This window comes from Medicago sativa, chromosome 7 (genome assembly GCF_051527215.1).
Source record: "Medicago sativa cultivar Bolivia chromosome 7, Bolivia_mono, whole genome shotgun sequence".
In the NCBI taxonomy this organism is placed as follows: Eukaryota; Viridiplantae; Streptophyta; class Magnoliopsida; order Fabales; family Fabaceae; genus Medicago; species Medicago sativa.
The window spans coordinates 24,152,511-24,165,757 of record NC_140755.1 but is presented as its reverse complement, the minus strand read 5'-3'; the positions used below and the strand labels follow the sequence as shown (position 1 = coordinate 24,165,757).

The following is a 13,247-nucleotide window of genomic DNA, read 5'->3' as shown; positions in this document are numbered from 1 at the left end:
CGTATTAAATAAGATCTAAAAAAACATTATGTCATTAACCACTAAATAATATCCAAAGACAAATAGAATTAGGGACCAATTTGATGGTTTACTCATAATCAATTCTATTTTTTTGTCATCATAGAAAAGTGATTTATTTTGGTTCCTATAGAAAAATTTGGTGCACACTTTTAGTCTTCGTAAAATTAAAATTTGTTTTATTACTTTTAGGTCCAAATTTTCATCACTTTAATTTTAAAATTCTTGCATTTAGAAAAATTCATAATTAATTCATTATATGTTAACAAAATATATATATTTTTCTAATAAGTTTAAGAATAATTAAACAAATTTTAATTTATTAAAAGCTAAAACTGATTTTTTTTATAAGGATCAAAATATGTTACTTTTTTATGAGAACTAAAAACAAAATTCACTTTAGTTATAGGGACCAAAAACATATTTAACCCTATGAAGAAATACAATGATTAGATAAACTTTTATAAAGTTGAATATTTCTCCCGGTCAGTTAATCACCTACTTAAATTTCACGTTTCTGTGAAATATATATGAATCGTTTCTGAATTATAGTTAGAACTTTTTTAATTTTGGATTCATCTCATATCAATAACTCGGCCCCTACCACCTATAGGTAGTTTTAGACAAATTTTCTTCGAGGTCGATACCTGAATTCCAAGTATAGCTCGCAATAATCTATCTTCCGGAGCATATGAGGATTCTTTCGCCATTTGAGGCGTTAGATAGATAGATAGATAGATAGATAGATAGATAGATATACAATAGAATAAAATTCGCGTACTGATCGAATCTTTCCAGTTCTTTTTTGCAGTATAATAATGTAAGTAGATTTCGTTTCATTTATCATATTTCTTATTGAGGTTAATTAGAATAGACTGACAGTTACACTGTCAACCAATTAAAATCATCTAATTAAACACTTCATTTTAAGTGTTAAACAAAGAAAAAATCAAATAAAATCTTATAATAAATGCATTCAACCCACATTTCTAATTTTGACATTTGATTTCCTTACAATCTGCATCACACATACAACATCCTTCTCCCACCTTCTCCCAATAAATCAATCGCAAAATCATGTTACTTCAAACGAAGCAACTTGTAATTGTCACAAGTTTGATTTTTTGGTATTCTTTGTAGACACGTCTTAAGTGCATTCCTTTAGAAAAATGTTTATACTCTCCCATCACAGTATGTTCCACAGAGATGGACCCTTAATGACAAGAAAGAAAAAGTAAAAGGATCGATAATTGAAGAGTTATTGGAAGGAAGAAACAAAGCTTCAAGCACTTCTCTCAAAAAAAAAGAAAAGCTTCAAGCACTTCATTATTTAATAGCATTATGGCTCACTCCCTTGAACCATATGAAAGAGGTTTGCGGTTCGAAAAACATCATGATTTTGCGATTCAACGTCTGAATAGTGCAATTGCAAAACTTGATTTATTGGGAGAAGGTGGGAGAAGGATGTAGTAGGTGTGATGCAAATTTTAAACTAGGAAATCAAATGCCAAAATTAGAAACGTGGGTTGAATGCATTTATTATAAGATTTTATTTGATTTTTTTTTGACAAAATAATATTTGATTTGATTGTTTCTTTGTTTAACACTTAAGATGAGGTGTTTAATTAGATGATTTTAATTGGTTGACAGTGTAAACTTGTTTTACACTGTCAGTCTATTCCAATTAATCTCTTTCTTATTTAGTTTAGTTTTAATTTAACTTTATGAGATTTTCCATTTTAAATTAAAAAGGAGTGTTTATGTCACGTTATAAAGAGCCTCGTTTCAAAATTACTTAATAATTTAACGAGATTTGATTTATTTATTTTTCCAAAATGTTAGGTGGTTTTAAACGCAATTATTAGTTTTGGTGTTTTTAGATCAAGAGTGTTAAGATCAATTTTCAACAATTGAATGAAATCTATGTGGATCCCACAATTTTATGTGAGATCTATTTTTAAAGTGTGAGACCTATATTTGAATTTGATCCAATAAAAGAGTGAGTGATAGAGAAGAGTGAGTGATAGAGAGTAGTCATAACGCTCTTCATTAAACTTGGTTGGGAAGATAGGTTTACCCGGACGTGTCCAACGGATTTTTCAGCTTAAGCTAGCCACTGTTGCACTTCATGATGCCCTGATGTACTGCTACTTAATTGTCAAATTTCAATTGTCCGTGTACTTCATTCATCAAGATTTATTTCTATGTTTAACATGATGAGCTAGTAACACCATAAAACCAAAGACTGATATGACTTCAGAGAAACTTGGACTGAATAACATAAATAGATGAAAATATTAACAATAGAGGAGACATGAAGTTACTCTAAGTGTACCTTTAAGCCAAGGGTAGAAAGGTAGGGACATCTTTTTGACAAAAATATAAACTGGCATCTCAAAAGTGTTTACACATTCACATGACTTAACCGGTTTCCCTCAAATCACTTATTTGACAGTAAACTGGGTTCGAATTTGGGCACCTCCGATATTCATATAACAGAGAACTAAAGAAAATGATTGTATTGATGTAAGCAGGAGGAAGTGATGGGTTGGAAAGAGTTATATTTTTTCTGTTGTTCCTAACTCTAAATATCAAGTCATTCTCTTAATTCCAACCCATTCTTAGAACCAAACAAATCCAATACTCTCCAAGTCTATTTAAGCGGGGAAGTTAATACAGATGATAACAACTGCTTTAAGCTAAGGGTTAAGAAGTTCGGTCCAACCTGGAATGATGACCAATTGAGATCACGGGTTCAAACTCGAGCAACAAAGTAAATATTAATATAATAACTAGCTACTAACATTTGTCATTAAAAAAATATCATTCAATTATGATTAGAAGTTAAAATTGAAAGGTTAACCTTTTTAGTATTTCACAATGTATTCAAATTCAAACATATAACTCATTTACTAACACAATAGAGCTAAAAATTAGGGAACATAGGTGAGGAAGGTTATTCCAACTACTACATTGACCAAGCAAATATGTCTTGGCAATTTTGATTTTCTAGTAAATGAAAATAATCTCCACTGAACCATCTGAAACAAGTAAAAAGCGTGGAAGATATTGGCTTTGGTTGGCCAAACTTGACAGGGGCTTGAACCAAATTTGGTAACCAAGTCTGATCAAAGTTTCGAAATGACAAGTACAAAGTGAACACCAGTATTAACATAAGTAAAGTCATGCAAATCAGAACTCAGACATATGATCATTCTCCTGTATTCAATACTTTTCCAACCTATTTACTCAAATAATAGAAAACCTTGGTATTTCTGTGGGAGCAGGGGTAACCAATCTTGTTCTAACAAGCTCAATTTGCAATGTCTTTCCATAAAGCTTCATTTGGTTACACCTCCTGAGGGCTGCTAGAGCATCAGACTCCCTAGTAAAGAAAACTTGTGCGGTTCCTTTGGATTTTCCAAACTGATCATAATGAATGGAGTGCCCTTCCAACTCACCTCCTTCAGAGAACAACAGCTGTAAAAGGCAGACAAGAGATTTCAATTTCTCATATTATCTGAATGACGAAAAAACATAGCATATTTTACCCAAAAAAAAAGTTCTAAAAAAAGACGGTGTGAGGCAAATATATATATTCGATGAATATCATTATATGGGCGTAGCATTGGTGTTAGGAGTGAGTTTGGTGTCAGGGTACATGTCATACCTTAAAATTGCAATAAGGACTCTTTGATTTACCTCAAAAGAGAACATAAAAGGAAAGGGGAAAAAAAAAAAACTACCAAAATAAGATTCAGAAATCAGATTGTTATGGGGTTGTCATCATCAAAAATAGTATTTACTAACGACGCTAATTGAATATACTTACCAAACAGTAGCAAGCAGGAAGATTCTCATAACCAATATCTCCAAAGTAAACTATATGTTCTAGACAACAGAACATGGACATGAACATCCAACAATGCAGAGAAACTTAAAAGTAAAGCTAGCATGCTCATGAAGGGGAAAAGGCGAAAAGCTTAACAGACAGGGCAAATTGTTGCACCAACAAAGGGAAAAGATATGATACACAAACACTACACGCTACACATAATCAAAATGTCACAAATTATACTATAGTATGTGCATGTTATTACTTCGCTCAAAATCATTATAAACAATAAATTATAACAATCCAACCATTAAATTACTACGAGTTTCGTTGTGTTAGTATCGTGTCTGGTGTGAGTGTTTCATATGATAATAATACTAAAAAAAAAATATGACAATGATGAAAAATTAAGAAAAATAAAAATAGTAATAGTAAGTAATACACGAATGTCTTCATTTGAAACCCTTAAGTTTCGGTTCGTGATGAACAATAGCGCCATGCTCATAAAAAAAGTTCCTCATTGCTTCTCTTTCCATCTCCTGTATTTTCATTTAAAAATCAAAATCAAAAGCAATAAAATTAAAATTAAAATTGTTAAAAAATAGTTGAATCGCAAAATAATGTAATGTACCATAAGCATAAGCTCATGCTGAGAAAGAAATCTGGCAGGATTGTGAACAGTGTGGTGGTGCGGGGTTGGTCCGTAAGGGAGGCTCCTCCTAGCTTCTCTTTCCAACTCCTACATTTTCATTTCAAAATCAAAATTGTTTCAGTTAATTTTGTGTTATGTGTAAAATATTTGAATCGCAAAATGATGTACCATAAGAGTGATTCCGGCAGCGTGGTGGCGGGTTGGTACGTTAGGGAGGTTGTTACGGTGGTGAGAGTTGGACATTTTGGAGCGTTTGTTTTACTTTTGAGAGAGTGAGAAATAAGAGAGAAAAATAGAGGGAAATGGGAGAGAGAGTAGCTATGATCGACAACACAACAACACTGTTCTATTTTATCAAGGCATGTTTGGATTTTCGGAATATAAGTTGTCTTGTTTTCATGAGCTAACTTATATATGCTTTTCAAATATAATTTACAACTTGTTTTAATTTTTGTCTCAAAAAAAATTAAAAGTTGTTTTCGTGAGCTATTTAAGAGAGGTTTGGAGAATAAGCTAAAAATATCTTATAAACTTGTCATAAGTTATTTTCATAATTTCTCTATAAATATCATTAAATGTTTATGTCAATAGATAAGTTCGAATAATACAAACACATTTTTAATATATGATGATAAATTAATTAAAGCGTAATGATATGATGAAAAATTATTCTCCTTCAAAAAAATTGATAAAAAATTATTTTTTTATTAATATTATTGTTATTAAATTGTATTCAAAACAAATAACATGCTATCAAAACTCAAGAAACACATGGAGAAAGGCAATTGGTAAATCGTTCGGAACCAAGGAACTATTTTGATAAAAGTGTTTTATGTCTCGGTTTGATTTCTTCAAAAGATCTATAAAATAGACGAGTAAATAAGGAACCCAGACACCTGATTGAGAAAAATTATCATCTTTGATATGGAGGTGGATGTCTAGTGATCATCGTGTTGCTTATGAGATCTTGAGGCTTATGTCAGTTTTATTAGACCCCATGGTGGACGCCATCTATACTAGTGTTCGGTACATAGTCTACAACCTCCTCTCCCATGACGGTGAGAGGAACTTCAAGTTAAAAAGACATCGCCGGCTACGAGCCAGAAGGTCGGGGTGTTTTTATTATAACTTGACAGGGGAGGACCTCGAGTCCTACGTATCCCTAAGTGATTAGGAAATTAGAGCTATGCAGTTCCCTCGGTAAGATTGTGAAGTGGGGATAGAAGAAGTGAATGAGTTATGGAGAGTTGGTGCAGAGTAATGGAGATCATGATGAATCCCATACTCCACCTCTCCAGCCTGAGTCAAAGGCTAATGTGTTTCATGTGGGGACTTAGTTAAGGTGTCGCGTATACAAGTGTTCCTCCTACTCGTGGCGAGCACATGCTTGACTCGCTTGTCACTCATATTATTTATAGCGGTGCAAAGTTCTTGAGGAACTATACACCAGATTTAAACAATAAAATTGAGACTTTTTATACAATCCTTCAGCGATGTAAAACTTTTGAATTCTTCCGGATTTCATTGTGAATAAAAATTGAGTTCTTCAGGAGCTATATAACAGGACTCTATAATTATCAATGTTTATGTAATACTTCAGGGATGCATATCATATAATAACACACTAATAGAATATGATTCACATAAAAACGATTAAATATATCTATAATCACCATTTTCAATTGATGGAATTGTAACATGATAACTTACAAAGGTAAAACTTATTTACATATTAAAAGTAGATTAGGAAAAATTGCATACCTCAATTGGTAAGATTGTGTTGATAACGTATTATGAAACTCTTTGAATAGAAAAAATAGAGAGAATGAGTGGAAAAGAGAAGAGAGAAAGAGAGGTGAGTATTCTCTTATTTCCATTAAGTGTACATTTATATTATTTCATCCGTTTTAAAATGAGTGTTGTTTAAGGTTTTTACACGTATATTAATAAGAGTTAAATAAGTTTTTGATCCCTATAAATATAATCAATTTTGCTTTTGGTCATCATAAAAAAAGTGACATGTTTTGGTCCCTATCAAAATTTTGAGCACATACTTTCAGTCTTTGTAAAATTAAAATGTGTTTGATTATGCTTAAACTTTTACATTTTTGAATGATTTTTAAAATACTTATTTAAAACATTATACAAACTTTCTCCACTAAAAATTAGCTCAAAATTTGATTTTTAGGTCCAAATTTCCATTACTTTAATTTAAAAGTTTTATGTTTAGAAAAATTCATATTTAATTCGTTACATTTTTTTTATAAGTTTAAGCATAATTATATAAATTTTAATTTAAAAGACACTAAAACTGAGATTTTTTATAGGGATCAAGATATGTTACTTTTTTATCGTAAAAAAAAAAGTTACTTTTTTTATGAGGACTTAAAACAAAATTCACTATATTTATAGAAACCAAAAACATATTTAACCATATTAAAAAAATACAATGATTAAATGAAAAAGAATACTTATTTTACCAAATTATTCTTACTAACTATTGGAGGATACAATTAAAAATTAGTAGTTAATATTGCATTGAAAACTTAAAGTAACATTTATTTTAAAATAATTTTTTTTACGCTAAAATGACACCCATTTATTATAAAACAGATAGAGTGCATATAAACTTTAAGTATTTTTTATTTTTTTTGAGAGAAACTTCAAGTATGTTAATCAATGAACTTTTGCTTACTCAACTCACATGAATTCTACACATCGTATTTATCGTTAGTCTACTTCAGCTTTCTCCTATGTTTAAGTTTGTGCTTGACAAACTTCATACCATACGTTGGTGCAGCCAACACTACAACAAACCTTTCTTTTGACACAAACTTTTCTCTCCTTTGTTCATCGATTGCACAAAACTTCAATGGATATTTCATCCTTGCTATTGGGTATGTCATCTGAAGGAACAACCTACAGATAATCTAAGACCACGACATTCGCTTTATCCGGTCTATAACCTTGGAAATATGCACCACGTCGTTGTTAATCAAATTAGATTGTGAATTAAAGAGTAGTAAATTATCAACCAATTCAACCCCCCAATCTATTGCGCTCCAGTCCAACCATTTGAAAATTTGATCCTTCTCCACAACTCCGCCCGCCTTGGTACTTGTCTTAGAGTAATTGACATCCAAACACATTTATCTTCGACAGTACAGCGGTATTCCACAGTCGTTGCACCACTGCAAGGAAATCATCGTCAAAATTGTCATGCACCTGCAAACTGCATAACAAGTAACAACCTCTGACAATAAATCTGATGCCTTCCTCCTGTGTCCAGCAGAACGCGTCTGCCACACCATTCTGCAGCTCCACACCAGACAATTTTGTTGTCATCTCTGCTACCGGTCTTCATTCAGATACAAAATTAATGAGCGTGATTTTTCAGAAGCTTTTTTGAACTTTTAAAATACAAAATTACTTACTAATTTAACGATTTTTGATTTTTTTTCCCTCACATGTTAGATGGTTTAATCTAATGTTTGTGGACATTGTTGATCTCTAGATTTTAAATGCAATTATTAGTTTTGATAAAACTTAGTAATCCAAATGCTCATGATAAAACTGAGGGTGAAGAATTTTTTATAAAGATAGCATTATCAACGTTTCTTTAATTGGTCAGCCAAACCGTAAATCAAGTGGCAAATTTACTTTTTAACAACAGTAAACTGGGCACTCAAAACTATTTATTTTTGAACTGAGGCAAACAGCTACAGATTATTATTCACCATCCAAGCACATATGTCATCGAAATTTTGGTTTTCTACTAAAAAAAAACACAACTATGTATCTTTTGGAATCTGCAGTTCTGCACTGAACCGTCACAAACAAGTAAAAGCAGCAAACATATTGGCTTTAGCTGGCCAAATATACCTTTTAAGCGCCCGAACCAAATTCGGTAACTAATAGCATGTTTGTTAATATTAATTTCCAAAGACATTAAATCTGCCAAAACTTTGAAGTTTCAAGTGACATGTACAAAGAGCATACTAATATTTGTTTAAGTAACCTCATGTAAATCAGAATCCAAAACATATGACCATAATCCTTTATCCAATACTTTTCTGACCTATTTACTCATATAATCGGAATCATTATAGCTATCAATCATGATTTCCCTTTCCTTTTCCTTTGTTTTCCTTTATAGCCTCTGAGCGATACCTCTCCAAGTCTTCATCAAGATCTTTCGCAGACACCGTTGGAATCTGGCGTTTTGCTTTTCGTGTATGGTCATTCTTTCTTGGAAGATGGCCATGTGTTGGTGTAAAGCTATTATTGTACCTGCTACCTCCAAATTTCCTTTCTTCCCTGTAAAAAAAAATAGTATCAAACTAGTGACTAATTTCAACTAATTTAACACCTTATCCATGACACACACATGAACAGAACTTGAGATTTCATGGAGCAAAATGTAACATTTAACTGAAGTTTATTAGATGTTACACAAGGTACTACAAATTTACATATCAGACTAAATATATGATATTTAGAGAGCTAAGAGCTCATAAGATCAGGAATTAGAATTTCGCACCTTACAAAGACATCATTTGGTCGAGTAACCAAACTTGTTCCATAGCTCATGAAACCAGGAGTCGGAATTTGACACCTTGCAAAGACATCATTTGGCTTTCCCAGTAAGCTACTTTGACCAAGAGGCATATCAGCAGGAGTAACCAAATTTGTTCCAGAGCTCATAAGACCAGGACTTGGAATTTTGCACCTTGCAAAGACATCATTTGGTTTTCCTAGTAAGCTACTTTGTCCAAGAGGCGCAGCAGCAGGAGTAACCAAACTTGCTCCAACAAGCTCAATTTGCAATGTCTTTCCATCAAGCTTCATATTGTTGTACCTCTTGAGAGCTGCTAAAGCCTCAGACTGCCTTGTAAAGACAACTTCTGCTGTTCCTTTTGATCTCCCAAATTGATCATAATGAATGGAGTAACTTTCCAACTCACCCTCTTCCGAGAACAACAGCTGTAAAATACAGAGAAGAGTTTTAAATTATTCACATTATCTGAATGACAAAAAAACATAGTATTTTTTTACAACAAAAAAAAAAGGTTCTGAAAAGAAAGGGGTGAGGAAAAAATATCTTTGATGAAGATGAAGATCAATTGGGTGTAACATTAGTGGTAGGGGTGAATTTGGTGTTTGGGTACATGTCATACCTTCTAATTGCAATAATGACTCTTTGATTTACCTTTAAAAGAGGACATAAAAGAAAATAAAACACTTTTGAGACCCAAATTAAGATTCATACACCAGATTGATATGGGGTTGACATCATCAGAAATAGTATTTACAAATGAGACTAATTGAATATACTTGCCAAACAGTAGCAAGCATCAACATTCTCAGAACAATATCTTCAAAACAAACGATATGTTCTAGACAACATAACATAGACATGAACTTCCAATAATGCAGAGAAACTAAAATGTAAAGCTAGCATGCGCATGAACTTCAAATAATGAAGAGAAACTATAAAGTAAATCTAACATGCACATGAACTACCAATAATGCAGAGAAGCTAAAAGTAAAGATAGTGTACGCTCACAAAAGCTTGGCAGCAGGAGCAAATTGTTGCAGTAACAAGGGCTGAAAATATGAGACACACACACTACAATCTACATACTATGCACAATGAAAATGACAAAAAATATACCAGAGTATGTGGATTATCCTTATGAAAGAAAATCTATTAACATATGAAATGCTCAGTTAAAATTTATGCTGAAAATGACCACGCCCTGATGTACTACTACTTGTCAAATTTCAACTGTCCGTGTACTTCATTCATCAAGATTTATTTCCACGTTTTACATGATGAGCTAGTAACACCATAAAACCAAAGACTGATATGACTTATGAGAAATTTGGACTGAATAACATAAATAGATGAAAATAATAAAAATAAAGGATATGAAGTTACTCTAAGTGTACCTTTAAGCCAAGTTATTTTGGCTCAATAACTCTATAAACACTAAACTTTACCAATCCAACTACTAAAATCTTATTAAGTGGATAAGCTATTTGATACTTCACCAAAAAATGTATCATAAGCTTCTTAATTTTTAAAACATAGCAAATTATATGAAATTTTGTGGACTTGACCATCAATATAATATGAAAAATAACCAGTGTTGTTAAATAGCATCTATAGCGGCACAGTAGGTAAGTAACTTAGCTTAAAGTTACTCATAGAGTCTCTTTGACCCCTCTCACATAATAAAAACTATATTACAATAGCAATCTATGATGCACGGACACCAAACACGACATGGACATTGACGCGTTGAAACCGATAATGTGAAACCGATAATGTGAAACCGATAGTGTACGCTCACAAAAGCTTGACAGCAGGAGCAAATTGTTGCATTAACAAGTGAAAATATGAGAGACACACACACACACTACACACTATGCAGAATCAAAACGACAAATTATACTAGAGTATGTGCATTGTCCTTATGAAAGAAAACCATTAGAATATGAAATGCACAGTTAAACTTTATGCAGAAAATGACCATGCCCTGATGTACTACTACTTAATTGTCAAATTCAACTGTCAGTGTACTTCATTCATCAAGATTTATTTCCACGTTTTACATGATGAGCTAGTAACGCCATAAAACCAAAGACTGGTATGACTTATGAGAAATTTGGACTGAATAACACAAATAGATGGAAATAATAAAAATAGAGGAGATATGAAGTTACTAAGTGCACCTTTAAGCCAAGTTACTTAGCTCAAGGACTCTTTATAAATACTAAACTTTACCATTCCAGCTACTAAATAAAATCTTATCAAGTGGATAAAGCTATTTGATACTTCACCAAAAATGTATCATAAGTTTCTTAATTTTTAAAACAAAATAAATGTAAACCACAATATTACTTAGTTGTAGATTTCAAATTTATATGAAATTTTGTGGACTTGATCATCAATATAATATGAAAAATAATCAGTGTTGTTAAATAGCATCCATAGCGGCGCAATAGGTAAGTAACTTAGCTTAAAGTTTCTCATAGAGTCTCTTTGATCCCTCTCACAAAATAACAACAATATTACAATAGCAATCTATCATCTATGATACACGGACACCATACACGACATGGACATTGACACGTTGACACTAACACAATTCAATGCAATCACATGTATCTACTACAAAAAGAAAGAAAAAAATGTAATCATGTGTCAATGTCATGTCGGTGGCGGACACGTGTCATACATCAGACTCGCCTTCAATCAGAAGTGTCTGTGCTAAAGAGATAGCAATAATAATGATATTGCAACAACAACAACAACCAAAATTACAGATATAAATAAGAGAAAAACAAATAACCTTTGTAGCACCGACACTTCTGATGAAAGACGTGAACAATGTTTAACACGACAACAAGTCATTTTTTTAACGGTGTTGACGTGTCCGTCTCAGTGTGTTTGTGTCTGGTGTTTGTGTTGGTACTTATAGCAAATAACAATCTTACAACAAAAATAGTAATGATAGTAAATTAGTAAATACATGAACGTCTTCGTTGGAAACCCTATCATCCAAGTTAGACAAATAGAGTTTGGTGATAGGATTTTTTGCTTGAGGTTGATCCAAAACCATTTCTTCACGAACATCATCAACACTGCTTCTTCGCAACGCTTCTCTTTCCAGCATCTGCATTTTCATGAATCAATCACTCATTCATTTTAATCAAAACAAAAAAAAAAACTCAAAACAACAAGACTCAAAATGAAGTACCTGAGAGTGAGAAATGGAGTACGGAGTGATTCTGATTGAGTTGCTGCGAACGCCGAGGTGGCGAGTTGGCCGGTTGGAGTTGGTGCGGCGGTGAGTGGTGATTTCGTCGAGTGACATGTCGAGGCCGGCTGGCATTTTGGAGGAGAACGGGAGTAAGAGTAGGGTTTGTTTTCAGAGAGTGAGTAGTGAGTGTAGTAGAGTGTGTGTGAGAGTGAGGGAAATGGAGAGAGAGAGAGAGGGTTTTGTAGTGTAGGCCTGTTTGGATTATTAAGAGATTATTAATTAATTCGTAACATAAGTCTCGTAACATAAGTCCTTATCACGATAAACCTTTATGTAAAACATCTCAAAGAGAAGAAAAACGTTCATATACAAAGTTACATAAAATATAGTTAATTATTTTCATATATAAATTATAATATTTATATTTATAAGTTAATTATTTTCATATATAAATTATAATATTTATAAATTATAATATTTATAAGTATGTTAAATTATAATTATAAGTATGTTAAATTAAATTTTGGTGGTGGCCGGGGTTTGAACCCCGACCCTTGCATATAATTATGCATTGTCCATACCAACTGAGCTAAGCTCACAAGGACAGATTAATTTTTGCTTTAAAAAAAATATAAGTTGTTTTCATGATTTTTTTTTACAGTAAATAAACTTTATTATTCATTCAATTGCTAAAATAGCAAAAATACAATCAAAATAATCATGATTGGGATAATCCCAATGAAGCTCGGATATGTGATACGGATGCACGTATGACACGATACAGATATGCAGATACGCAAAAAATTTAAATTTAAGATACGATACGGCTGAGATATGTTAGCAAAATTTTTATGCTAAAACTTATATGCATGTAAAATACTTGTAGAAAACAAGCTTCATCTATACTATATATAAAGAAAACTACCCCTTTCAGCACACTTTTGGGTTGGAATTTTCTTTCCAAAAATACACT

The 13,247-nt window shown here is 32.3% G+C and overlaps 1 protein-coding gene across 1 annotated transcript; it reads right to left on the bottom strand.

Moving 5' to 3' along the window:
* Nucleotides 1–8,408: 8,408 nt before the first annotated feature.
* LOC146905045 (THO complex subunit 4A-like) lies at nucleotides 8,409–12,478 on the bottom strand. Its single transcript, XM_085726177.1, has 4 exons — nucleotides 12,272–12,478; nucleotides 12,044–12,187; nucleotides 9,046–9,488; nucleotides 8,409–8,822 (listed from the first exon to the last, which is right to left on the bottom strand). Exons 1-4 carry the CDS (start codon nucleotides 12,404–12,406, stop codon nucleotides 8,618–8,620), a joined length of 927 nt encoding a protein of 308 aa, XP_085582303.1. The 5' UTR covers nucleotides 12,407–12,478; the 3' UTR covers nucleotides 8,409–8,617.
* Between the last annotated feature and the right edge of the window lie 769 nt (nucleotides 12,479–13,247).

Coding starts and splice junctions, on each gene's coding strand:
- LOC146905045 (XM_085726177.1), bottom strand. CDS start 12,406: ATGCCAGCCGGCCTCGACATGTCACTCGACGAAATCACCACTCACCGC. Junction 12,188..12,271: donor ACTCCATTTCTCACTCTCAG/GTACTTCATTTT, acceptor ATGAAAATGCAG/ATGCTGGAAAGAGAAGCGTT. Junction 8,823..9,045: donor CCAAATGATGTCTTTGTAAG/GTGCGAAATTCT, acceptor TTTTTTTTACAG/GGAAGAAAGGAAATTTGGAG.